The sequence below is a fragment of the Pecten maximus genome, chromosome 1 (assembly GCF_902652985.1).
Source record: "Pecten maximus chromosome 1, xPecMax1.1, whole genome shotgun sequence".
Taxonomy (NCBI): Eukaryota; Metazoa; Mollusca; class Bivalvia; order Pectinida; family Pectinidae; genus Pecten; species Pecten maximus.
The window spans coordinates 26,143,642-26,171,619 of NC_047015.1; the positions used below are offsets into that span (position 1 = coordinate 26,143,642).

A 27,978-nucleotide genomic window follows, 5' to 3' on the forward strand; every position below is an offset into this window, starting at 1 on the left:
TCCGCCGCTTCGAAGTTCACAAAATGGACTTTCAATTTCTATTATTTTTTGTGGTGTTTTATGATACCAAGGAACCTGTTTTGTCATCCTGTGTTTGAACAGATTATTAACCACAACATTTGAAGACCATTTATTCATATTTTGGTATGGGTGTGGTCATTTGAACCACACTAAATCACTGAAGTCATCGTAATCTGCTGTCATATTGAGAGAACATGGCGGATGTAAATCGGCAACAATTCAATCCTAATGGACCCCCTCGACTACCAAATCCACAACATGAGGTCAATAATCAAGGTTTGTATATAAGTATTATATTTATGGCGCGATGAATGAGAGATGTAAGTATCTTTCTCGGTCACAATTCACAAATATATGCACCTGTTCAAAGTGACGTATTTTAATATGATAGATCTCTTTAAATTCCACGTTGCAGAGTACACGCATTTTATAACACGTACCAGCATTGTTATCATGAATTGTATAAAGTGTTATAAGTTAACAGGCACCGACTCTCTGGTGTACATAAAATGTATCATTAGTGAAATTCTGATACCAAACACTGACAAATATGGTTATATTAAGGCAGATTTCACTTAATATTGCTTTACGTGTATAAGACAATTCCAAATGTAAACAAATTGGTCGATGGATAATTATATGAACGGTAAGTAATAACAGGAACGTTTATAGATAATTAACAGCTTGGTAAACTTGTCTTCTATGCTACAGTGCACTATATATTAGATATATATATATGATTGGGTATACGTACAAAGACTGATTTGGTATATATATATACATATCAGTTGGTTGACCAGTGTCTAATCATTAGAGTACAGACCCATTATTTCAAGGCTAAGGGAATGTTACTTGTGTGTCTCATCCATGTATACGTACTGTATACTATAAATAGGTGCAACTAAAGTGCTAATAACAGTACTCAGTACAACTGCATCCGATAAGCATATATAGGGTACATATGGTAATTATTACTCAAGAGGGTGTTGAATGGTTTCCAATTGTATTACAGTTTCATGATGGAGTATATATTGACAGAATATCAGTATTTTTTCATAAATGCAAAGTGTGACTGTATTGATGAATTTGATATATAATTTAAGCAACTTTTGAAGATACTGATCGTGAGTTTATATATACAAATAGTTAATAATCAAGTTGCTTTTACAGATGGATAATATAATCTCTTGATTTAAATTATGACAATGTTTTGGTTGCAGTATGTATGACCTGTATATCAGAGTAGTACATACATATAGCAGTATTTGTAGTGGAACTGGACTGGGCAGAATACCAGTAGCCAGGTAGCTCAAAATGACTCATTGAGTATGAACTAAGAAATTAATTTCAGCAAGGACAATTCAGTTCTGACATTACTAGAAATTCATTGGCCATGAGTGACCTATTTTTGAAAAAAAAAAGTTGTATTGCTGTATGCATTAATGTCTGTCATTCAGTTTGTTTTTAATATTTGAAATAAAAATGCTTGATAATTTCCTAATATAGTTATTATTACTTGTATGTTACTGTACATTGTGTACATGTAATGATTATAGCTAAAACAAATCAGATTTATCTTTACAATTCTTCTCTTTACATCAGGACCTTTTCCTCCAGCACCTGTTGGTGTTGGACCACAAAGATTTCAAGGTCCACCTAGACCAATGAAAGGTATGCAGCCTGGTCAAGAGCTTCCTGTGACAGGGCCACCACATCCCAACTTCAGACCTACAGGAATTGCACCAGGGCTACCTCCTAATGCTACGATGCAGCCAACAATGTCAAGACCAGGTGGTCCACCGCAGACAGCTATGGGAGTTCCTCCAACAAACTTTGGGGGCCCTGGGTCAAGTGCTAACAGCGGACTTGGTTCAAATGTGAATGGATTTGGTGGAACACCACCACCCACAGCCCAGAATTTCAATGGAAATTTGCAACAAGGGAACCAACTTCCTCCTCCAGTATCTATGATGAGACCTCCAGGTGGTACAATGACATCCAATGGACCTTCTTCAAGTGGACAAATATTGTCACATAATTTTTCACAACCAGGGCAGATGGCAAATGAACATTCACAAATGTCAGTTGGGTCTAAAAACACTGGCCCTCCACCAATGGGGGCAATGAACACAACACAACCTTCATCTTTGCCAGGTGGTTTACCCCCTCAGTCAAATACTTTTAACAACATAAGACCGCCAGTTGGCATGACTCCCACCCCAAATAGTGGTCAAGGTCCAAGGCCTATGATGGGTGTACCACCAACCTCATCTAATATTATGAGTCAGAGACAGCCATTTTCAGGACCACCTCTAAGGCAACCAACTTCGCAAGGCTCAGTCGCAGGTAATAATGATCATTGTTTTCAAAGATTTTTCATGATTCTCAATTCGAAAAGAATACATATTTTCCATTTAGAAAACACTGAATTGGTGGCACATTCACTAAACGTTTGTAAAATGTTGATGCATACCCTATAATATTCTTGAAAGTTTTTTTTTCTGCAAATAACAGCTTGATGATCATGATAGTTCTTTCAAAGCAAACAAGATAAATGAATTTAGCAAGGTGATATGGAAATACTCCAGTACTGATATTATATGTTTAAATGCTTTCTGCAAATATTCTGTATAGTGAAAATTTAATTGACATTTCATAGTGTCACTGTGTGGATCTAGAATTTTTGTATGAAGCTTAAGCATCAGATGAATACCTAGATATGTTTGAGGAAAATGTTCTTTATAAAAAATTTCAGAACATTATCATTAAGGGTCCAGCCAAGGGATTGCGTTGTATTAAAAAAAAAAAAATCTTAAATGAACAAACCAAAACAAAATGCACACACTGACTTGGTCGAAATACTGAATGTTGATCAATTGAAATTGTATTAACCTGACTCCTTCTTCCCATGTTTAATTGAATGGAAATAAAACTGACATTTTTCAACAGTATGTGTACATCTACATGTATTTTAATTTAATGATACATGTTCATTGTAAATGTTTTGTTAAATTACTGATATCTGTTCATGCTAGCTAGTGTTGTCAATATCAACTGGATCTCATCATTGCCGACTGTTTCACACGTGCACTAGTAGTACGCACCCTGACCACTGTATCTGAAGATCTTATGGTGAACACAGGCAATACTGTTTTTTGTAGTGAGAGTTACCGAGTAACTTTAATTAATTAGTACAATAGAAAATCATATGCAAAGCCAGACAATTTTAAGTATGTAATGCTTCAATAATGGCCGGTTTTATAGGCATATCCATAAATTTACAAATTATAGAGTGCTAGCTCTTATTGACAACACATGCACTGTTATTTCAGCTATTCTGCATGCTTATTTGAATTCATATGTTATCAAGCTATTTGTTAAAGTGTTTGTATGTATTTCTATCTTCCTTGTATGTATGTGTATCTTCCTTTATGAATATTTTGTTTTCCAGGGAAGTATTGAATATTAATGACATGTTGGTCTAATGTAAATGATGCTGCTAAAATTTATGTCCTCTGCAGCTGTTGTAGATAAATGCCATATACATGTATCTATATGTAATATACCGAAGATTTGACTATTATATATTTAATGATATATATAGACTGATTTTTATATTACTGTATTACCATGTATATCATTATGAGCCTATAGCTATGTAGTTTCTGAATATGATCACTAACTGGCACAGCTGCTGCTATTGTTTTTTTGTATATATATATGTACATTTTCATTTTTTGTCTGCATATATACTTGGGACAGAATACAGGCCCCATTCAATCCCAATTTTGTATGCTGTTAATTTTCCCTAACAATTTCATCTTAATTCCCTAAATCATTAAATCTGATATTTGTGATGTGATGACATAAAATTCCGCAATCTATGATTCCAATTTTCTTCTTATTGTATGATTTTCCAGCACATAAAGTTCCCAACTTCTGCCAGAGGACAATTTCCTAAGAAGCTAGGCCCAGAAAACACACTTGATATTCTATTCTTACAAGTTTTATTAATGTCTGACTACTATTTTTCTGAAATTGTACATACAGTTTCTGTGTTGTGCAATAACTTTCTGAATATGGCAACTAACAAAGCCCTACTATCCAATTCCTTCCCCCCCCCCCAAAAAAAAAAGAAGAAATATAACAACACTGACTCTATATATATATAAATGTCAATGAAATGATACTCAATGAAAGGACACTTACTTGTATTATACAATATGTTTTGCCTTTTGTGGAAACTTAAATCTTACCACATCTAGATCTGTTTTCGGTTGTAGACAATTCACAATGACACAGTTTTTAAATCAGTATGATATCAGTATCATATGTATGATATTGTTGGCTTGCATCCCTAGCTTATATTAGGTGACCAGTAGTGTTGGTACTGATGCTGTATGTCGCAATATTGTAGAACGCTCTGTTGGCCTGCCTGTACCTTTTCATGGCCAGGGTCAATACTCCCACCAAGTTGGCATGACACTAACTCCAGGAGTACAAAACAATTCAGGTAGTTATTATAATGTTCATTATTAGAATGTTCAAAACAAAACTGTTAATTCAAAATTTTTCATTATTGGCTATGTCACAAATTCATTTTGAATTTAAGCATTTAATTGATACTTGTTTTTCAGTAAGAATCATAAATAAGTTATTTCTGGGAATATTATGATTTAAGCATGTTGCATGGCAAGTGCAGTACTTGTATTTAACATTCACATAACATAATTTTACTCAGCAATCAATTTTGTTTTCCATGCAACTTATTACTACATTTTTTTCAGTTAGATACCAGCTGTTATACATTCTTAGTGATTTGATAGAAGTGAAAACATGAAATAGTAAATCATTGTTTCGGTTATTGCAGAACCCACATCTCGGAAGTCTTCGAGAGCCCCCTCCCCTCTAGGGAATCAGTTGTATGATGCTGTCGAGGGACAGTTAAGTGGCCTTGAGAGTAAGATATCTTTTAACATAATTTATCAAAAATAAAAACACATGCTAATAGTTCAAACTCAAGCCATAATTCTGTGACCTTATTCACTATTCAGGAATGACAATTGCAAGCAATTGTGAGGAGACTGTGCATGTGGTGCAGATTATTGAAAGTTTATCTTTTATTTTTCAGTCTTTATTTTTTTAATGTAGTTCTTTCAATATTGCATTGTATCATTGATTTGCAGTATATATTGTCACAGGTTGAAGTACCAATAGTACTACAGGAAATCTGTAATTTGTGTTATATGCCTAGTAATGTATATATATAACTATATACAGTATGCATGCATATGTTGTAATTGTAGTTCATTCATAATCAGAATGAAGCATGTACCTGCTGCTATGTACATGTGTGACTTATACAAAATCGACCATGTAAAATGTTAATCCTTCTTAGAGATTAATTTATCTGTGTTTAAGATTGTGAATGAAATATATTATATGCAGCCATATTCATATTGCTAATTGAATATGATCACTTTCATTACACATGTTTACCTCTTTGTGTTTACAAAGGTCTAATTGTTAAAACATGTTTAGGTATGAAGCCAACAATGAAGAAAATTGGTTGGATATTTCATTTAGAATAGTTAATAGTGTATTAATGTATAGACTGTTTTAATTTCAGATGATTCTATCTGAAACTTTGACAGTCTATTTATTAATAAGTACATGTACAGGTGTTCAGGTTACATATTATATTGTTAAGTAATAATTTTGGGAAGTAGGAGTCAGACATTGATGAAACACCACATGCTTTTCTTTACGGTACAATGTATGATAATCAAACAGCTGAGCTCCCATCCAAGGAACAGTGATAGTTCAGTCAGTTAAAGTACCGACCACATAACCTCAGGTGAAGATCGGAGAACCTCAGGTGAAGATCGGAGGTGTGTGGTTGGTTTGTGTTCCTTGGGAAGCTGAGAAATGGCCATGGGCCGGTCTGTGCTATCATGGTTGTGTTCTTAGGAAGACACTTCATCCTAATTGCTCTGGATGGCATGTTATGGGCCTCCCGTATGTTGCTCAGTGAGGTAGTCACCAACTACTCTAAGGAGACATATACCCTGTCTCAAAATTACCCTGGCTGTTCACAGAACGATGAACCTAGCAAACAAACAAACAAATGTATTCAAACTTCAACCTATGTGCATCCAAGCTTAAGCTTCAACCTATGTTATAGTATTTAGAATGGTTTATTAAGCACTGATTATGATATTTAGGAAACAGAGATTTGACCCACTTTTGCTGAAGGAAGAAAAGATTGTATATTACCTCAACCTTTTGCTTCTTACTAAATGATATGTACTGAGATATGGATTTGGAAATTCAAATTTCAGAGTTAGTCTGTTATACAAGATCCTCTATTTGTTTGATTAAGTTTAAATGTATACACCTGGTACACCCTTGTATCTCAAAATCAGGGAAAGTGCTTTTAAATTTAGAAAATTGAAGAAAAAAACCTTAAACATTCATCATTTATTTTCAGGTAGTGCACTGGCACCCAGCAGTATTGGAGGGCCAGTAACATCAATGGTGTCACCATCTAGTGTAGGGTCTGCACCACCAAGAACTTTCAGTGGACAAAGTTCTTTATCAGGGCCACCTTCAATATCTGGAACTCCATCCGTTATATCAGGAGCCCCACCCACAATGTCTGGTGGCCCTCCTATGTCCAGAGCCCCTCCCCCTATGACTGGTATCCCTCCCTCTATTTCAAATGCTCCTCCCCCTATGTTTAGAGCCCCTCCCTCTACATCTGGAGCCCCTCCCCCTATGTCCAGAGCCCATGCCCCTATACCAGGTCCACCCCAATCAATGGCGGGATCTCAAATGTCAGGTGGCCCTGGACAGATATCATTTCCTCCTGGAGGCTTGGCAGGTGGACCCCCAAAGCAGCAGGTAGGAGGTGTGGATGCTCTAGCCGGTCCTCCCCTTCCTCAAGGGAATACCAACCAAATGACACCACAGATTGGCCATCCGATGGTAAGACATCATTGCAAATGGTTCACGGTGACAGCTATTTCACCCATATAATGTAAGCAAGAAATTGTCACCTAGGCTATGAGAATCAATTTGGATGAATTGCACATAGAGAAATAGAAAATTCTACATTGCTATATATAACAGATCCTTATATTTGCATGTCTAATTGCCTTGTATATTTAACCATAGATAAGAATTACTCGTGAACAATATGTTTTTCATTTAATTACTTGCAAAGGCATATTTCTTAAGCTTATTATAATTAATGATCAAATTTATTATATACATGTCTATTAACAAACATAGTGTACATATTGTAATCTCAATTTGGGTCCCACTTTGTAGAATAACCAGAATGCACCTAATTCTGCATATAGTCAACCGCCTATGCATAATCAGCCGACCCCTCAGGGTCCTGGATATTTAGGACAGACAGGAGGGATGCCCAGCCCCCCAAGACCAGGCATGCCAGGACAGTCACAGTTTCCCTCGGGCCCTGGCTTGGTTCAGCCAAATTCACAAGGAGGACCCAATCAGATGGCCCCTCCTTTTGGTCAAATGTCTGGACGACCAATGGGAGGACCTGGAGGTGTTGGAAATCCTAACACAATGAACAGTGGATTTGAAATGTTGAGTTTGCAGGTAAATATAGAAGGTTGTAAGAATTGAGATCCTAAGATATTACTAATCACTATAGGACCATTGTATAGATTAAGTTTAAGTTGTAAGACTAATCTTTATTGCATATTTACTTATTTAGCTGTGATGTATATTCACAGGAAGCAAAATTAATTTTCTAAGTATTTTCCCAGACAAGATAGCTGAAAGCTCATTTGATCTCAAGTCTAAACAGAAAATCAATTCAAAATGACATTACCTAGGTAGTTACAAATAAATAAACTTGAAATATCCAGGCAAGTTGTACAGGCCCAGGCCTCGTTTTCCATCTAGTAAGATGTTGCAGAATATTGAATTACTAAACACTAGTTATAGAAGAAAAGAAAGTCTTGAAAGATTGCCTGTTAACTGTACATGCCACATTGAATATATTTTATGAAATTAATCCAGATATTTTCCTCAAGAACAAAACAAAGGAAAACTGTTAACCATATCTGTAATGAATATATGATAATATAAACACCCATTAGAAAGTAAATATCAGACTCAAGTAAGGTAAAAGATCTCTTTGTTGAAATGGTATTAATTTTCATAAACAGTCATATATAATTGAGCATTTTAATGCAGTTATACTATACATTTGTGTAAGGCCAAATGATTTAATCATTGACAAATACATATACCATATTTGACCTAATAAGAGCGCCTTGCCCTAATAAGGGCGCCCCTACCTTTTTCCCTCCAAGGAAAAAATCTTTGACCGAGTGTCAAAATGGTGTTCAAAAGTAATAACCCATGTGAAATGTTTTGCAACTTTATGTGTTCAATTTTCTTCACCCAATTTAGTCACTGGAACAGAAGTTTTAGCCACATTTTGTCTATTCAGTGATACAGATGTCAGTACAAAGTGTGCCTGAAACTAATGCGAAACACACATACAAATTACTTATCAATAACTACCATATTTATTTAAAGATCAAGTAAAAGACTTAATTCATGTTGTTAACTAAAAGTTGTTAAGAACAGAAAGATAGTTAAAGACAGTGTAAATCAATTATTAGGTCAAAGAAAACGATGTCTGATATGATCTTGGAAATCACCTGCATCTATAAATAGAACACAAAAGAGTTCCATTTGAACATAAATGGTGGAACACTGGTTCTCTGTTCTAATGAACAGCTAGCTTAATCAATGGTTTACAAGTTTACAGGAATATTGAAGTGATGTTTAAGCTTAATTTATGATAATGAATAGATATCTTCATCTGGAATATTTGTATGACTGAATATTTTACCGTTTCCACAGCATTGGGTATTCTGCTATTATAAGGTATAGTCTGTTTCATAAAACTTCAGAATAACGAATCTTAATAAGGGCGCCCCCACTAGTACTGTCGGTGTCAATTACCCGCGCCCTGTGCCCTTATTAGGTCATATACGTTATATGTATATTTATATCTGTATATAATTCAGTGGACAGCTTTGACTTTGCAGCAATCTCATTGAGGGAGGTGGACTGAATTATCTGTCTGAAAAACAAATGTGTAGATTTTATTTCTGAATTTCTTCAGGACTCTGGAGGGAGGGTTGTAAATCTGCTTCAGGAGAAAAGACTGATCCCAGCAAGTGGGATAGAGACGCCAAAACCAAAGCTACCGTATGACCATAAAAAAGTCAACTGCAGTCCTGAGTAAGTTTTCTGTTGCGATACCTTAACCAGGGATACAGTCCGGTTTAACTGATGGAGTACATTATATATTATCCCAACAATAAATACTAGCATTTATTTATGACAATAAACAAATAAAATAGGATATTGAGGGTGTATGTGTATTTATTTTGGAATGGTTACTGAAAAGAATGTACAGAGCACAAATAATCATGATCAATATCACAATGCATTTTTGAAAATGCTGAAAGTTTAACTTGCACAAAAAAATATGACACTAATAACATTAAACAAAAGGTCTAGATTTGATAAGATGTGCAAAAAATGATATGATTGAATTGTCATACGTCTGTTGTATGTTAACGCTATCATCTACAACTTGTATACGATCATGTAATTTTTCAGTGTGTTCCGTTGTACTTTGACATCGATTCCACAATCTTCATCATTGTTGAGCAAGTCGAGGCTACCATTAGGCATCTTAATTCACCCATTTAAAGATTTATCAGTAAGTATTTTTTAAATTTTGCTATCATTTTATTTAACCGGGAAGGCAGATTGTGGAACAAACAAACTTTTGAGTGTGCTTGTGCTGTTTGCTATGTGGTACAAGTGTTTAACTAAGTTTGATGACAGAGCTTGCTTTATCTCAAAGCTGTTTGGGTTATCATATTATTTTGATAATGAAGCATGCCGACTGAATTAGGACTACCCAAAATACCCTGCTTAGTTTTATGATAATAGCTTGGTTATTTAAAGCTGTCCTTTGCTTAGTTTTCATACTCTATTTATTAGCTTTAAAACCCTAGTAAATTTTACCCCAAATTGATTACTATAATCCTCCCTAATGAAAATGAAAAAACAAGTGTACAGGTCTAAGTTTTGGTGTATATGGCTACTCATTACAGTATTATTGAAAACACTTAATCAAAATAATAATGCTGATTGGTTGATCAAAATAATAATGCTGATTGGTTGCAACACCTTTGGTTACAAGTTTATTTGCAGCCTGTATTAAAAAAACAAAAGTACATTTCAAAGAAATCAAAACTAAAAAACAAAACGTGGAACAAAACATGTTGTCAAGACATACATTTGTATATCTTGTTTTGAAATTTTGATACTCATCCAGCATCAAAAACATGACATAACGTACAACCTGTAATTGTTTTTTTTTTAAATTACAAAAGATGCACAAAAACATGTTGTATGTGTGTGAGACTTGTGATATAGACTTTATGTATACAGATTGTGTGGTTTCCAGGTCGATGTGTGAGAAACTGTGATATTGACTTGATGGATTGAGTAACTTTTTAACATCCTCCTTTGATTTTCTCTTCCATCAATTCTAGATGTGCGATGATTTTGGCGAGAATGGAGTAAGAATTTTTTATTTGATTTCCGATTCTTTCCCGAGTAATATCCCAAATGCATGGGCTGTACCATTGTCTGCTGTATAGACTATGCTGGATTTGATGTATATTTGATCATTATAAGTGTATTCCTAAAAAATACCCTAATCATTTCTGGTATGTTGTGTTCATTTACAAAGCTAACATTTTGATGCAGTTGCAGATTTCTAAATATTACAACCAATTTAGATAATAAATCATTTTGAATGGAGATTTGGAATATCAGTTATGTTTTATATATGAAGTAAAACACTAGGTATGACAGCCTCTACCTGGTATTTCACAACAAATTTGAAATTAAGCGTAAACTAGGGCTATTTCAAGTACCCGAACATGGACAAGTTTGATCATGAGAACCCAGGTTCGAAATTGTGCAACCGGTATACGTACCCATCTGAATGAGAAACACTCTCATCCTTCAATGTCAAAGGTCAAAAAAGGGAAAAATACAGCCTCCCAGTGATTTATTCTGTATTCACTTACCAGAGATATGCTTTATCAAAATCTTTACAATATGTTATGATTTTGATTTCTCATGACCGTTTCACCTTGAGAACCTCTGTTTATGTCAGCTTTCCCAACACATAGACAATACTAGTAGAGGTTGTCAGAATGAGGTTGTGTCAAGCTTCCTGCTCGCACACAGTCAATATTTACAAATGTCATATGCTGATCAAATGTTATATTATCGCAAACTTTTAAATAAGTTTAATTCATAGTTTTACAGTTACTTACTGTCAATTAATGCCAGGAAAAGAATATAATACTATCACCAACGAAGAGTACACTGTAGTTTTAAAAATATTTGATTTTATTATCTCTTTCTATGTTATAAACAATTGGATTCGCTTAATGGTCAAATTATATGGGGTACCCGGGTATGGATTGGGTATTAAAATGTTGTACCCTGGGACAAGAATCCGTATCAGCAAGAGCCTTGTCGTATATGTACTTGTTTTTGCGGTAATCTCATTTCAGCATTTTTGCATTGAAAGCATTCCATTGAGTTATACAGAAAGTACTGTGGATGTGACAATTTATCATTGTGTTAATCTGTTTTAACTCAGTGATGTGCTAAAACTTAATTGCACCTAAATAAATACATTTTCAGTAGAAATGAAATGTATGGCATATACATTAACCATAATTTTATGTTGTTGTGTATGTTGTACAAACCCTTAAATAAACTGATAAAAACATAGTTTCAAATTAATGTTTGTTTTCTGACAAAAATAGTTATCAGTATTTCAGTAACTTTGACTAACCATTAGACGAGATGATTCAGAGTGTTATTAACAAAAACAAACAAAGGCAAAGGCACAGACGTATGAAATGAGATTGAAATTTGAATTGTTGAAGCTGATCAATGGAAATGTATGCGTAGTAAACACAATACAATACAATACACAATACATTTGAAAACATTGAAAAGCCTACAAAGTTAATGTAATCCAGCCTCAGTTGTCTACAGTTGCACAATGGTACATACAGTATTCCAATTATGTATGCTGCTAGTGGGTGAATTGTGTTGTCTTGCTTACTATGGAGAGGGGATCCCAATTATGTATGCTGCTAGTGGGTGAATTGTGTTGTCTTGCTTACTATGGAGAGGGGATCTTAAATGTTTATAAAAATAATAGCTAGATTATTACCAGCTGATTTAGATAATTAAATGTATGAAGATGATGAAGCCTGTCATGTTTATGAACACTTGTAATGGATGCTTTGTAATAAATGTCTATTTTGTCTCACTCCTCCAATTAAAGTCCTTTCATTTCAGAGTAAAAACTACGTATTTATTTAATTACCCCTCTTGTAAATAAATGCTGAGGCTCAAATTTAAGATCATGCTGTTGATGATCATGTTTTTTGTTAGTAAACCCATTTCTTTTTCTGACCTACACATTTTGCATGTGTTTTTTCATATTTCTTTTTATATTTTTCCCTCAAAGAATAAGATTTAAAGGGGTACAATTCAAATCAGCTAAAATTTGAATGCACAAGTAAATTTCCAGTTCCAGGTATTGTCAATACACTTTATAAACTGTTTTATTACCATGATACAAATATATTTAAATTATGTGAATTTGCTTTTAAATGTCAGAATTTTTTTTGAAATGGGCAACACTTAATTAAGTATGGAAATACCAAACTAATGTGATAAAAACTGTTATTATTGAACATTTTACCCATGCAGATTGGGACTAATTTGTTATTCCCTGTCAGATTTACTAATAATGTAGAATAAAACTTATATTATGTACATTTATATATTTCCAGCAGCTACCTGTTATACAGTCCAGTGTAATTGTGCGGTGTCGATCCTGTCGGACCTACATCAACCCGTTTGTGTCCTTTGTTGACCAGAGGCGCTGGAAGTGTAATTTGTGTTATAGAATTAATGACTGTAAGTATATTTGCATATGCTCCAAAGTGTTGATTTCAATATATATGGCATATTTTTTCTGTCCTGCAGTTAACAGTGTCCTCATATGTACCTCTCCCTTCCACTAAAGTATTGGGGGCATATAATGCTCCTCAGTATTGTTTTCATTTAGTTGTTATTGTCTTTCCATTAATTACATGTGATCGATTTATAAAAGTTTTCCTGTATTAAATGCTATTAATGTATGCCTGGATGCCATTCGTATAGAAGATGCTCAACTCTTTCCCTTTGTATGTTTTAGTGCCAGATGAGTTTCAATTTGATCCTGTTAGTAAAACCTATGGTGATCCTCAGAGAAGACCAGAGATCAAATCAGCAACGATAGAATTTATTGCGCCATCAGAGTATATGGTTAGTGCTGCTACAATGTCTTTGTCATATTTTGAAAGAAAAAAAAACAGAAATGAAATTACAAATTAAAAAACTAGGTAGTATGGGTGATTTAAAAGTATTTTACTTATGCGTAGGTAAATGGACAAGGATTAGAGAGATTAGAAAGGAAAATGCCTGACAATGTATGTACTTAATGATCCTCGCAGGCAAACTGTCTCCCAGAACATGCACATCTACTTTCACCCACACTAAACACCCCTCTATTGTAATCTTGCTTGCTATAATGCGAAATTTAGTTTTGATATCTAAAAAGTGCTTTCCCACTAAATACCTCCAGATTCTTTTATTATAGTATTCCAACTGGAAGTTTCAGAGCAAAGGGGGAAAAGTTGCTGCTTTTGGAAATCCTAATTACCATCACATCTTCACCCTTATCACAATTGCTTTTTCATGTATAATACTGTCAAAAAAACATATAAAGTCATATTTCATAATATTTACACCAACTTGTCACAGCATTTAAAACAAATAATGGAGTAATAAGTTTGTGTCAATGGTACCTGTTATTCATATTTGAAAATGGGAAAGGATTTATCAAGGTAAAATTTTAAAATACTGGTAATTTAATGCATTTGTTTGTTCTTCATATCCATATCAAAACTTTGTAACAGACACATTTCTTTTCCTGTCTTGTCAAGCACTCAATTCAAATATGTAAACAAGAAGTATGGTCCGGTGTTACATGCTATTATAGACACCAGTAAACAGTATAAATTAAGCTATAATACCAGGAAATTTGGAGCTATATTTCCTCCGTATTTTTCCAATGGGGAAGCAATAGTTACTTTCTTCCAAAAAAAGGAAATGTAAAGTTTATCTTAAATTTCATGTTGATATACACATAATGCACAAATAAACAAAACCAGAAGCTCAAAGCTAATATTAGTAGAAAGGGGATTTCCACTTCAATTTCTGCGATGGAAATGGCAAGTCAGATAGCGGCGACATTATCTGGTCAAACATTAGAAGCGTGCAATATGATTTTCATAGGCAATACTCACCTCAATGTTGTATGCTAGTAATGTCTTAATAGAATGAATGTTTTTAGTTGTGTCCAGTTTTAAGTACATTGTAATTAACTTACCTGTGGTGATTTACCTGTTTATCTACTTTCAGTATAGAACAATAGAACGGTTGTAAGAATAAACAAATGTGTGTGATATTTTTTATTTGCAGTTACGACCACCCCAACCTGCCGTGTATCTCTATCTATTAGATGTGTCTTTTAATGCAGTAGAAACAGGTAGGTGTGCTCTATGAGTTAGTGTTATTTTATTCAGGTGTGTAACTATACCATGTGTTAAATGTACATTATATATCAGGTATGTAACAATACCATGTGTTAAATGTACATTATATATCAGGTGTGTAACAATACCATGTGTTAAATGTACATTATATATCAGGTGTGTAAAAATACCATGTGATAAATGTACATTATATATCAGGTGTGTAACAATACCATGTGTTAAATGTACATTATATATCAGGTGTGTAAAAATACCATGTGATAAATGTACATTATATATCAGGTGTGTAACTATACCATGTGTTAAATGTACATTATATATCAGGTGTGTAACAATACCATGTGTTAAATGTACATTATATATCAGGTGTGTAACAATACCATGTGATAAATGTACATTATATATCAGGTGTGTAACAATACCATGTGTTAAATGTACATTATATATCAGGTGTGTAACAAATACCATGTGTTAAATGTACATTATATATCAGGTGTGTAAAAATACCATGTGATAAATGTACATTATATATCAGGTGTGTAACTATACCATGTGTTAAATGTACATTATATAGCAGGTGTGTAACAATACCATGTGATAAATGTACATTATATATCAGGTGTGTAACAATACCATGCGTTAAATGTACATTATATATCAGGTATGTAACAATGCCATGTGTTAAATGTACATTATATATAAGGTATGTAACAATACTATGTGTTAAATGTACATTATATATAAGGTGTGTAACTATACCATGTGTTAAATGTACATTATATATCAGGTGTGTAACAATACCATGTGATAAATGTACATTATATATCTGGTATGTAACAATACCATGTGATAAATGTACATTATATATCAGGTGTGTAAAAATACCATGTGATAAATGTACATTATATATCAGGTGTGTAACTATACCATGTGTTAAATGTACATTATATATCAGGTATGTAACAATACCATGTGTTAAATGTACATTATATATCTGGTATGTAACAATACCATGTGATAAATGTACATTATATATCAGGTATGTAACAATACCATGTGATAAATGTACATTATATATCAGGTATGTAACTATACCATGTGTTAAATGTACATTATATATATATCAGGTATATTTGTACCAGTGATATGTTTGGAGTTAAAGCTAATTCATTTTTGAATGCAGGTTACTTAAGAATATTCTGCCAAACCCTTCTGGACGAGTTGGACAAGATTCCCAAAGACAGCAGAACGCAGGTGGGCTTTCTGGTTTATGACTCATCTCTCCACTTCTTCAATCTGGCCGCAGGACAGTCACAGCCCCAGATGCTCATCGTCTCTGATCTAGAGGGTATGTAGACAATCAGGTTATACATTTGAAGTGAAAGTAGAGGTAGGATTCTGATCTCCTTTTATCTGTCAAAGTAACTTTTCATGATTGAATAGTAGAAATTGTTATGTGTAGTTTTCTCTTTCATTAATCAAAATATAGTTCCAAGGGGACACCATGCTAGTATTGAAAAGTACTCTTGACTAATGAAAACTTTATATCTTTGTCAGGGTAGTCTTTTTCTCTGATATATAATTTTGATATCAGTCATTAATACAAAGTAAAACTATCATTTGGGTGCCTAATAAAGATATGTATTGAAAATATTTTACATAGTTTTTATACGCCCTTTGAATTTAATCATTTGGGTCTTTTTGAGACAATTTTTTTCAGTTGAAGTTTTTATGCAAATTCCTTCAGTGGTCTACACTTGGTCACATAACATGTTATGGTCTGATCAGGTACTTAAAATATCAAACAAATAAACAAAATCATTGGATAAGGCCGGCTAGGCATATTATGCATCTCTTTGTGTTTTGTTCCTTTTAATCAAGTGATTGGAAAATTAAGACAAAAAATAAAGGGAGTTCCTCACTAACATATATAGTTGTGATGTTTGAGATCATCTTTCAGCTGTCTGTAGGCACTTAATATATACACATAAAATATATCTAATGTTAAAATTTATTAATTACCAAGGTAAAACAGTGAAATTCTGTGAACTTCTTTCCAAATTCATTTGTTATTTGCTGATGCTATTATAAAGAGGACCTGCTACTATGGTGTTTGTTATTTTGTAGATGTGTTTCTACCCTGCCCGGACAATCTACTAGTGAACCTACAGGAAAGTAAGGAGCTTGTTATTGACTTGCTCAATCAGCTACCCAATATGTTTGAGGGTAACCTAGAAACTGGCAGTGCCCTTGGACCAGCACTCCAGGCTGCATACAAACTCATGGTACGTACTCTACAAGAATCAACAATGAAACACGGTCCAAACTGTACGACCGGTTGGACCAGGTATATAAAATGAGGACACATCTGGTGATTTTATGGTGTATTTAGATGAACCCTGACAAAGACTTTCAAGGCCTGTATTAACACCTAAGATTTTCGCCTGGAAGGCTACATTTTAAAAATTGACGAACTAGTTTGTTTCCATAAAGGTACAGGCTCTTTAATAGTTTCATAAAGTTATGTTCTTGGACTGATGTTTAACTTTCGTTAATATCATGTTTGCAATTGATAATTATTTTTAGTCATCAAATGGAGGACGTGTCACAGTGATGCAGACAGTTTTGCCAACAGTAGGTCCAGGTGCCCTTCAGGCCAGGGAGGACTCCAACCAGAGAACAACTAAGGTATACATCAATGTAAATTGTTCTGCTATGGAAATCATACCGAATATGTCGAGGCATGTTCAGGATGACGAGTGCTAACAGAAGAGCTTGCATGACAATATATGAATAATTACAAACAGAAGTGGGTGATCATGCTTGCATTCAAACTACACTTCCTGATAGGAAGGTACACACACTTGTTTACCCAAAGTAGTACTGGTTCCTAGATCCTACATTACCCATCCTAAATCTTCTGTTGGTTATTATTTTTAGCTCTCCTATTGAAGAGAGCGAGAACTTATTATTTTTCAAAAATCAGTATGTAACATTTCAGTCACTTTCATCTACTTTCCTTATTGGTACTTATCAACATTCTTTCGGTTTCAGAATGTTTCAAATCTAGGTCCAGCTACAGACTTTTATAAGAAGTTAGCCCTTGACTGTTCAGCTCAGCAAACTGCTGTTGATCTATTCATGTTGAATGGCCAGTATGCAGACCTCGCCACAGTCTGTAAGTAATGAGTCATCACATTTACTATCATTTGTCAAATTATAACCTCTGTTCAGTTGCAAAACTGTATTGAAATACATGTAGTGGGTTAAATTGTCTACAAGCATAACGAAAAAAGGACAATTTAAAGTGATTTATGGTTTCACTTAATAAATTTTGAATCGAACATGTGAGAGGAATATTTACATACAGCAATGAATTGATGCTAAATTCAGTTTTATTGTAATATTGACTTTGTGATGTCGAGAAGTAATATCTGTATTGTTACATGTAAATATGTAAGAATCATAACTTAAAAATGGCAAACACAAAGTTCAGTGTCGAAAATAATTCTTGGTGAAGTATAATTTTTATATTTTAGTTATATTGGGGTGAAATGTGTTTGTTATGAATATTACAATGTCTGTTCCAGCTTGTATATCGAAGTACTCTGGTGGTACAGTGGAGTATTACCCATCCTTCCACGCTGTAAAGAATAAATCATTAGCAGATAAGTTTGAAGAGGATCTTCGCAGGTACTTCACCAGGAAGATTGGATTTGAAGCCGTTATGAGGATACGCTGTACTAAAGGTTAGTGTTAATCTTAATCCTATCATTAAGATTTAGTATAAAATAAAGTATAAGTATTTATCAAAAGATCATTAAGATCAATAAGATTAATTATAAGCATTCATCAAAAGAAAACAGCTTTTTTGCTCTTCTCTCTTGGAGTTCAGGTAATAATATTTTCAATTGTATACCTCTCTTGACTCGTAAATTGCTGTATCTAAGAATAAATTATCAACAAACATTGCTGTATCTAAGAATACATTATCTACAAACATTTGTTGACAGAGTTTCATTAATATTCATGTTAACCTCAACCTTATATAATTTGTATTTCAGGACTAAGTATACACACTTTCCATGGTAACTTCTTCGTGCGATCAACTGACTTGTTGTCTCTACCAAACATCAACCCTGATGCTGGCTTTGGTATGCAGATGTCCATAGAGGATTCTCTCACTGAGACCAGCACAGCTTGTTTCCAGGCTGCCCTCTTGTACACATCTAGTAAAGGTAAATATCCAGCCCTCCTTTACACATCTAGTAAAGGTAAATATCCAGCCCTCCTGTACACATCTGGTAAAGGTAAATATCCAGCCCTCCTGTACACATCTAGTAAAGGTAAATATCCAGCCCTCCATTGCACATCTAGTAAAGGTAAATATCCAGCCCTCCTGTACACATCTAGTAAAGGTAAATATCCAGCCCCCCTGTACACATCTAGTAAAGGTAAATATCTAGTTCTGTACACATCTAGTAAAGGTAAATATCCAGCCCTCCTGTACACATCTAGTAAAGGTAAATACCCAGCCCTCCTGTACACATCTAGTAAAGGTAAATATCCAGCCCTCCTGTACACATCTAGTAAAGGTAAATACCCAGCCCTCCTGTACACATCTAGTAAAGGTAAATACCCAGCCCTCCTGTACACATCTGGTAAAGGTAAATACCCAGCCCTCCTGTGTACATCTAGCAAAGGTAAATACCCAGCCCTCCTGTACACATCTAGTAAAGGTAATTATCCAGCCCTCCTTTACACATCTAGTAAAGGTAAATACCCAGCCCTCCTGTACACATCTAGTAAAGGTAAATATCCAGCCCCACACATCTAGTAAAGGTAAATACCCAGCCCTCCTGTACACATCTAGTAAAGGTAAATATCCAGCCCTCCTGTACACATCTAGTATTAAAAGGTAAATACCCAGCCCTCCTGTACATATCTAGTATTAAAAGGTAAATATCCAGCCCTCCTGTACACATCTAGTAAAGGTAAATATCCAGCCCTCCTGTACACATCTAGTAAAGGTAAATATCCAGCCCCACACATCTAGTAAAGGTAAATATCCAGCCCTCCTGTACACATCTAGTAAAGGTAAATATCCAGCCCTCCTGTACACATCTAGTAAAGGTAAATATCCAGCCCCCCTGTACACATCTAGTAAAGGTAAATATCTAGTTCTGTACACATCTAGTAAAGGTAAATATCCAGCCCTCCTGTACACATCTAGTAAAGGTAAATATCCAGCCCTCCCGTACACATCTAGTAAAGGTAAATATCCAGCCCTCCCGTACACATCTAGTAAAGGTAAATACCCAGCCCTCCTGTACATATCTAGTAAAGGTAAATATCCAGCCCTCCTATACACATCTAGTAAAAGTAAATATCCAGCCCTACACATCTAGTAAAGGTAAATACCCAGCCCTCCTGTACACATCTAGTAAAGGTAAATACCCAGCCCTCCTGTACACATCTAGTAAAGGTAAATACCCAGCCCTCCTGTACATATCTAGTAAAGGTAAATATCCAGCCCTCCTATACACATCTAGTAAAAGTAAATATCCAGCCCTACACATCTAGTAAAGGTAAATACCCAGCCCTCCTGTACACATCTAGTAAAGGTAAATATCCAGCCCTCCTGTACACATCTAGTAAAGGTAAATATCCAGCCCTCCTGTACATATCTAGTAAAGGTAAATATCCAGCCCTCCCGTACACATCTAGTAAAGGTAAATATCTAGTTCTGTACACATCTAGTAAAGGTAAATATCCAGCCCTCCTGTACACATCTGGTAAAGGTAAATATCTAGTTCTGTTCATATCTAGTAAAAGTAAATATCCAGCCCTACACATCTAGTAAAGGTAAATACCCAGCCCTCCTGTACACATCTAGTAAAGGTAAATACCCAGCCCTCCTGTACACATCTAGTAAAGGTAAATATCCAGCCCTCCTGTACACATCTAGTAAAGGTAAATATCCAGCCCTCCTGTACATATCTAGTAAAGGTAAATATTCAGCCCTACACATCTAGTAAAGGTAAATATCCAGCCCTCCTGTACATATCTAGTAAAGGTAAATATCCAGCCCTCCTGTACACATCTAGTAAAGGTAAATATCCAGCCCTACACATCTAGTAAAGGTAAATATCCAGCCCTCCTGTACATATCTAGTAAAGGTAAATATCCAGCCCTCCTGTACACATCTAGTAAAGGTAAATACCCAGCCCTCCTGTACACATCTAGTAAAGGTAAATACCCAGCCCCCCTGTGTACATCAAGAAAATCAACTTTACAAGAAGTGCACAGGAGAGCTTGGCATCCAGGTTGCCCGCCTCAACACTTCAAATAAAGATAAATACTCGAGCCACTTCTTCAACACTTTCAGCTAATCTGATAAGGATCACTACTTGAAGAACCCTTAGTGCTTATACTGGAATATGTATATGCCTGTAGATGAAAGATGATATTGAAGTGATACTGCTTACTTGTTCAACCTTATCCTACAAATTGTTGTGCACGTAATCTGTTCTTTGCAAGTATTCATGAAAAGATCTGCAGAAAGATGAGTCTTTTACCAAGCAAACATTTAAATTGTTAAGAAAGCTTGAATACATATTTTTGATTTCAACATTGCCTTTTGATTATTAAATATTGCTTGTGTAATTGTGAAGGTGAGAGGAGGATACGAGTTCACACTATGTGCCTACCTGTGACAAACCAAATCAGTGAAGTGATTGCAGGAGCTGATCAGAAAGCCATTATAAGCCTCCTAGCTAAGATGGGTGAGTTGAATTCATTTTTTTACATGGAAACTGAAAGTTATTTCTTAAAGATAAACCCCATCCTGACTCTGGGTTTAATAGGGATCTTTTTGAGAACAGATTTATTAATGACATTGATGTTTCCGATTTTTATTTTAAAATTTAATTTTGCAGGTGCTGATCGAAGTGTCACATCCAGTATGTCTGATGCACGAGAGGCATTAATCAATGCTGCTATAGACTCCCTGTCCTCATTCGGAAGTACCCTGCCTGCCTCACAGAGACTAGGCTGTCTACCCACAGCATTCTCCATCCGATTACTCCCCACTCTAGTCCTTGCTCTGCTCAAAAGTGTAAGTCATCTCCACTGTAGACTTTATTGTCACAGTGAGATGTTTCTTTTAGTGTAATACACAACCTTATCCAGACATTTCATAGTGCATGTATGTTACTTTCTACAGTGATAAAATTCATTTTAAGTTAATAAGTTTTATTTAGGTCCTAAAAATTCCCAGTTCATTTACCTATAAAACCTGAGATAAAAATGGAGATATTGAAAAAAATCCTTGCAAAACTTTTTCTGATCTATAGGTCCGTCCCATCATTAGAAACTGTTTAGGATAACATTTTAGAAATAAGCTGTAATGTTGATGTTGCAATCCAGTACATCATGTTTTTCAAAATGAAATGAGATATGTTTAGTAATAATAGTCAGTAGTTTACAGGTGTTATAAGTATCCAATATAATCTTTGGAATGATATGCATTGTCATATTTTGGCCTCATTTATATTATGTGCTTTCACATCTTTGTAGAGTGCTTTCCGCCATGGTGTCAACACTCGGTTGGATGACCGTGTATTTGCAATGCAACAGTGCAAGAGCCTCCCTCTACATTACCTGCTACAAACGATATACCCAGACCTGTACCCTGTACACAACATTGAGGGATGTGTAAGTACTACAAGGAACTATGTTCACTGTATTGACCAATTACAGATGAAGACACAATATAAATATTTAATAAAACCTTGCTAACTCCTAGGAGTGATGTGTTCCAAACTGCAAAGCCATATCTAAATAGCAGCCTTATGTATGAACGATTTCGCTGATAAGAGGATATTGGAATAACGCGAGTTTGAGTATTAAAGAGGGTTTCTACAGTATGTCCATTTTTTGCCTCGTCTGTGACAAAAAGTCACCAAGCAAGACTATTGCGTTACTTTTCCTTCAGTGGGGGCAGTGTCAACAACATTTTAGTGCAGAATTTTGTGTTTAGATCTGTAACTCAAAAAGTATAAGTTTTTCTTTAACCAAACATGGTATAGAGTAAGATCACATCATGAAACATCTCATCACAGTCTTCAGAATTTATGGTCCATTGACTCTGGAAATTAGAGATGTTTTCAATCTTTGGAAATTAGAGATGTTTACAATATTTGGAAATTAGAGATGTTTTCAATCTTTATTTTTAAAGACTTGTTTTGAGTTCAGTTTCTCAAAAAGTATCGGTTTTCTTGCATGTAAATCTGGCAGATAGATGCACTGTAGTGTGGACATTTTAACACACTTCATAAATATGTAAATTTTAAGTTTTGGAGTATTTTGGGATTAAAAACTTTAGATTTTGAGTAATTAGCAAAAGGTCTTTATATTTCTCCAATTGACATATTAGTTTAGTTAAATTGGAATGTTCCTCTCATTTTTCTAGAAGTCCCTTATTTTTTTTATATGCCCATCAAATTTCAACAGGTGTATTTTGGTATAACGTCTTTGTCCGTCCTGTTAAAGTTTCTTCATTATTTACAGTTCATTCAGATCATGTTTTTTGTCCCAACTTTTGGCATGATGTTCATGTTTGGGTCTAACAAGGACAATATGGATTTTTTTGATTTTTTTTTTCTGTTTGATATTTATTACCCATTTTGGACTGTAATCTTTTGGGACAATTGTTACCAGGAATACTTTAAATATCAAACAATCAAACAAAATCATTGGATAGGGTCAGGGGGCATATTATGGATCCTTTTGCAGTGCACCTGTTTGAGAAATTTTGTGAAATTTGCTGTTTGTTTTGAAATATATTAAAAATTTACACCTGTCTCTGAAGTATACATGGTGCTTCCAACCTATCACTTTATTAGTGTGGAGGTTATTTCGTTTCGTTTTTTTTTTTAAATTAGAATAAAACTTATTATACTGACAAAAAATGACAGATGGGAAACATAACTATACATAATTCTTGTTACAATATAATTTTTGCTGTCAAATTAAGTTTTATTATTTAATACAAATCATAATGTAATTTTTTTTATTTTCCTTCAGCCTGTGGATGAACATGATGATGAAGAGATAGCAAATCCAGTACGTTTACACCTGTCCTCTGCCAATGTTGACCGCCAGGGTGTGTATCTGCTGGATGCCTATGATGTGATGTACTTGTATGTGGGCAGTGCCATCAGCAACCAGTACTGTCAGGATGTGTTCAATGTACCCAACTACCAGTCCATCACAGACGGTTTGGTATGTATATCTTAGCCAGCTCAGCCTAAGAGGATAATTTGTATGGATTTGATTTTGGTAGTTTAAGTTTTTGATAAATATTGAAGGGACAGGGGTTGTAATAATGTATGTTCACTTGGAACATTTCTATAATAAAAAAAAAAATTATCGTTTGGATTCGGGCCACATTGTTTCAAGACTAGTTTTCACACCTAAAAGTAAGACTTCAAATTCAGATTTAATAACCTACTATTTTTGTGTTTGCAGATTGATTTGCCGGAATTGGATAACCCTGTGTCAGAAAAACTGCGTAACTTTGTTAGCTTCTTAATGGACAATAGACCTGGAGGCTGTAGTTTCCTAGTCATCAAGTAAGTTGGATTAAGATTTCAGCAACATAAATAATTCAGTTAAATGTGTTTTGTTAGAGATTATTAATCAAAGAAAAATTGTTGGAAGTATATAAGTAAGAGAAATTAATTTTAATCCCAGTATTTTCAACAAAAAGCTTGAATGTGTTAGAAATTTCAGGAGAGAAATAATCCTGTATTTTTATATCTCATTGCAGAGAAGAAAGTAAAAACCGCCTGACGTTTTTTGGTTACCTGATTGAGGACAGAACAGAGTCCACCATGTCTTACTATGAGTTTTTACAGCACATACAGAAGCAAGTGAAAAGTTGACAACGGCCATGATAATTAGAACATATTCTATCAAAGGCATTGACACAATGCCTGACTAAATGGGATCTTCAGATACAATAATGGACACACACCTGATCATTGTGATACCGATTGTGGAGACCGTTGTTGCCCTATAGCTGTTTAACGTCTGGTTGGTCCCTGTCATAATGAATAGATCGACTCTTGTAGGCGAGGCTTCCAGGGCTATGTGGAATACTACCAGAGGTTCTGGGTGTTCAATTAAAAGCGAGTATTATAGTGAAATTTTAAAACAACAAGCCTGTGATAGATACAGCATAAAAATACTTGTAATTATTTAAGCAACAGTAAATAGATTATAGATATCATGATCATTAACACAACAGTATAGGCGAGTGAGACAGCGTACAGTTTGGTAATGGTGGATAATGTAGGAAATGAGAGTATGAGAAGCAATACTGATTCTTGTATGGAGTCGCTGTTTTAAAATTACATGTTATTGAATCTAGATGCAGGTATAACTCGTGAGTTTAAGAATAAGGTATTAGACATTTGAATGATTTTTTAAACTAATATAATTCTAATAAATAGATACTGAAAAAGGAACCGACTTGATTGATGTTTGAAATTACTATTATCAGACAGCTTGAAATAGGTAAGAAGTTACTGAATGTAGTTTTTGATCATTGCATGCGACACCAAAGCTATCATCTATTGCACACGACCATTCAATATTTAGTATAACAAGGCATATTCAGAAAAGCGTTTGTGTTTTAACAGGAATATCATTTAGAGAAAATTATCAATGCAACATATCACTGTTGATGAACATCTGAAGACTTCAAATGTTAAAATAATGGTTCAGTAGCGACATTAATTTTGGAACAGAGAAGAATATATGTGAATGTGATACATCCTTCGGAAAAGCAAATAAGACGGTCTTTGTAAAATGTGGTTGTGGTTTTGTGTTTTTGTTTTCTCAGATCAAATAAACCTACTCCAACCGCCTTGGAATTCATCTGTGATGGCTCCGCCATGGAATGTCATAATCTAATCAATGACCAAAGAATGAAAGTTTTTATCACCAGTTCACTTCATTTAATCTTAACGTCTTCAGAGCTAAGCATAATAATTATCAAGTCCATTTCATTTCGTTTAAATTGTGCTCATGATGTTTTTTTCTAAATTCTACAATATTTCTATCAAAGGTAGGTTATTGTTTTAAGTTCACTCTTGACTTCAAAATCTTGCAATTGTGATCATAGCATATATATTTTTGAAGCATGCATTAAACAATACTGGCACTGTATAAAGGAAATGATTCCCAAAGTCTGTAAACAGGGCCAAATGGTACATTTAATTTTCACTTTTAATTTATGTCACCCAGTTTTTTTGTGCTGCATTAAGTATTTATTAAATTTGGTGTTATTCATTATCTTATAATAGTTTTAATTTCATTGTTATGTCATATCACAGCATCTACTGGAAGGGAATTTAGTGGTTATGAAACAACTGGGTTTCATTTCGGCTTGGAATCAAATTAATGCTACAGATTTTGAACGAGTGTGAAGATAAGTGCTTATTAGAAATATGTTGATAGAAAGCATTATGAGATTAGAAAATATTAATGGAATAAAAAGATTGCAGATGTTGAACTTTATAGTACCTGCCTTACGATCCATATTAACTACTACATGTATATATAAACTGGTGCAAGCTTGTGTTCAGATTCTCGTCTGAACTGTTGTTCTAAAGTCTTTCCATCAATGTTGTATTTCCCACAACTCTCCACTTGTAAACAGAACCAGGACCAAGGTATTTGCATGAGTATGCTGTTTTACCCACGATAATTTGGTATTCAGCATAATTGGGGGAATTACTTTAGTCCGACATCTATATGACTGAAGCATCTGAAATTGTGAATTTCCTCATTGTTTGCATTTATACAAACTTAAGAAATTGCTTTTGTATGACCACTGTGATCTGTTGTATTATAACTGTGATGTAAAAAGATTATTGTAACCATACATCAACATCCTAGTCTTTAACTTGGTGGTGTTATATGGTTACAAGTGATACACACCAAAACATGTCATTCCTTGTCGACCTGTCCAGATTTCCTTGGATAGTAGTGTATTCCCTGTCCCAATTGTACCCTCCTCTGGTTTCAAATATTACATCTGGTCTACATGTCTAACACTATGATGTTTATATGTAAAGGAATGTAGGAGAATGGTCGACCTGTTGGTACTTGCCGTCATGAATTCTGTTATAAAGAGGTCTTGTACCATTTGTATTTTTGTGTCTATCTTTTGCTCAATTTTTCGGTGTTTTAGGACATAGATTGTTCTAGTCTAATACTTTACCCAGCATGAGTATTATGTAGAAGATATATGTCTCAAGCCAGTTCTATAACAACATGTCCCAAGTATTCCTGTATAATGTACATGTCTTTATCATTGATATTTTGAATGCATCATTAATGGACTTTATCTACAATACATACAGAATGGAAAGAAGGGCTGCTATTTAACACACTATCAACACACCTTTATTAATTTCATTGAATAGATTGATCATAAAATTGTTCTTTTAAACAGATTTATTAATAAAACCTATTGATATATTATTGATTTTATGATTTGCAGGGTAGATTATGTATGATTATTGGTAATAGTGTCCCCATTTCTAAGGCCTGTGAGAAAACTGTAATAACACTGTAGAGGAGCCCAATCAGACATTGATAATTCTATTATGCAATACCATACTCAATTTTCAAATGATCTTTTTAACAATGTCACTTGTTTTCAGTTCCTTCATACATACAGTAAACAAGGACTATATTTAGTACACAGTTGTTAACGTTGCTATTGACGCGGATGCCACAGAAAAAATAATTTGTGAAGTGTGAAAGTGTAAAAGCATGTTGAAATTATTTGTATAAAATGTATATATAATTTTATTTATGTATCAAGAGTTTTTATTTGAAGTCACTACAATGAGAATGGTGCTTATCCTGAAGTGTGTAAAAGTGTTTGTGGTCGATTTTGATTGTTTATTTTCCCTTGGCATTGATTGTAAATATTCCATGATGCTGTAATGAAATATCACCTGGGCAATTTAAGCTTAACATGTGAGAATCGAGTGTATTTTGAACATACGCAAGAGTTGTTCATCTCGTCTATCCCATACCTTTGGGTGACAGAGGGAAAAGTTGTGATATGGACACTCAAAGTAATAAAATCATCAACAGTCTG

At 34.4% G+C, this 27,978-nt stretch overlaps 1 protein-coding gene across 4 annotated transcripts; it reads left to right on the forward strand.

Annotated features, from left to right (window-relative positions):
* On the forward strand, positions 1-27,976 carry LOC117328847 (protein transport protein Sec24A-like). Of its 4 annotated transcripts, XM_033886429.1 has the most exons (24): positions 1-297; positions 1,624-2,367; positions 4,439-4,534; positions 4,892-4,981; positions 6,512-7,008; positions 7,354-7,650; positions 9,197-9,315; positions 9,700-9,802; positions 10,647-10,673; positions 12,987-13,113; positions 13,394-13,503; positions 14,722-14,788; positions 15,979-16,143; positions 16,923-17,080; positions 17,382-17,483; positions 17,850-17,973; positions 18,386-18,544; positions 18,860-19,033; positions 21,470-21,580; positions 21,734-21,912; positions 22,374-22,511; positions 23,883-24,080; positions 24,327-24,430; positions 24,628-27,976. In XM_033886429.1, the coding sequence occupies exons 1-24, from the start codon at positions 216-218 to the stop codon at positions 24,740-24,742; spliced, it is 4,086 nt and encodes a 1,361-aa protein (XP_033742320.1). In that variant the 5' UTR covers positions 1-215; the 3' UTR covers positions 24,743-27,976. The 4 variants fall into 4 exon arrangements, with proteins under 4 accessions (XP_033742320.1, XP_033742326.1, XP_033742335.1 ...); XM_033886435.1 differs by lacking the exon at positions 10,647-10,673; XM_033886444.1 differs by lacking the exon at positions 4,439-4,534.
* Positions 27,977-27,978: the final 2 nt, after the last annotated feature.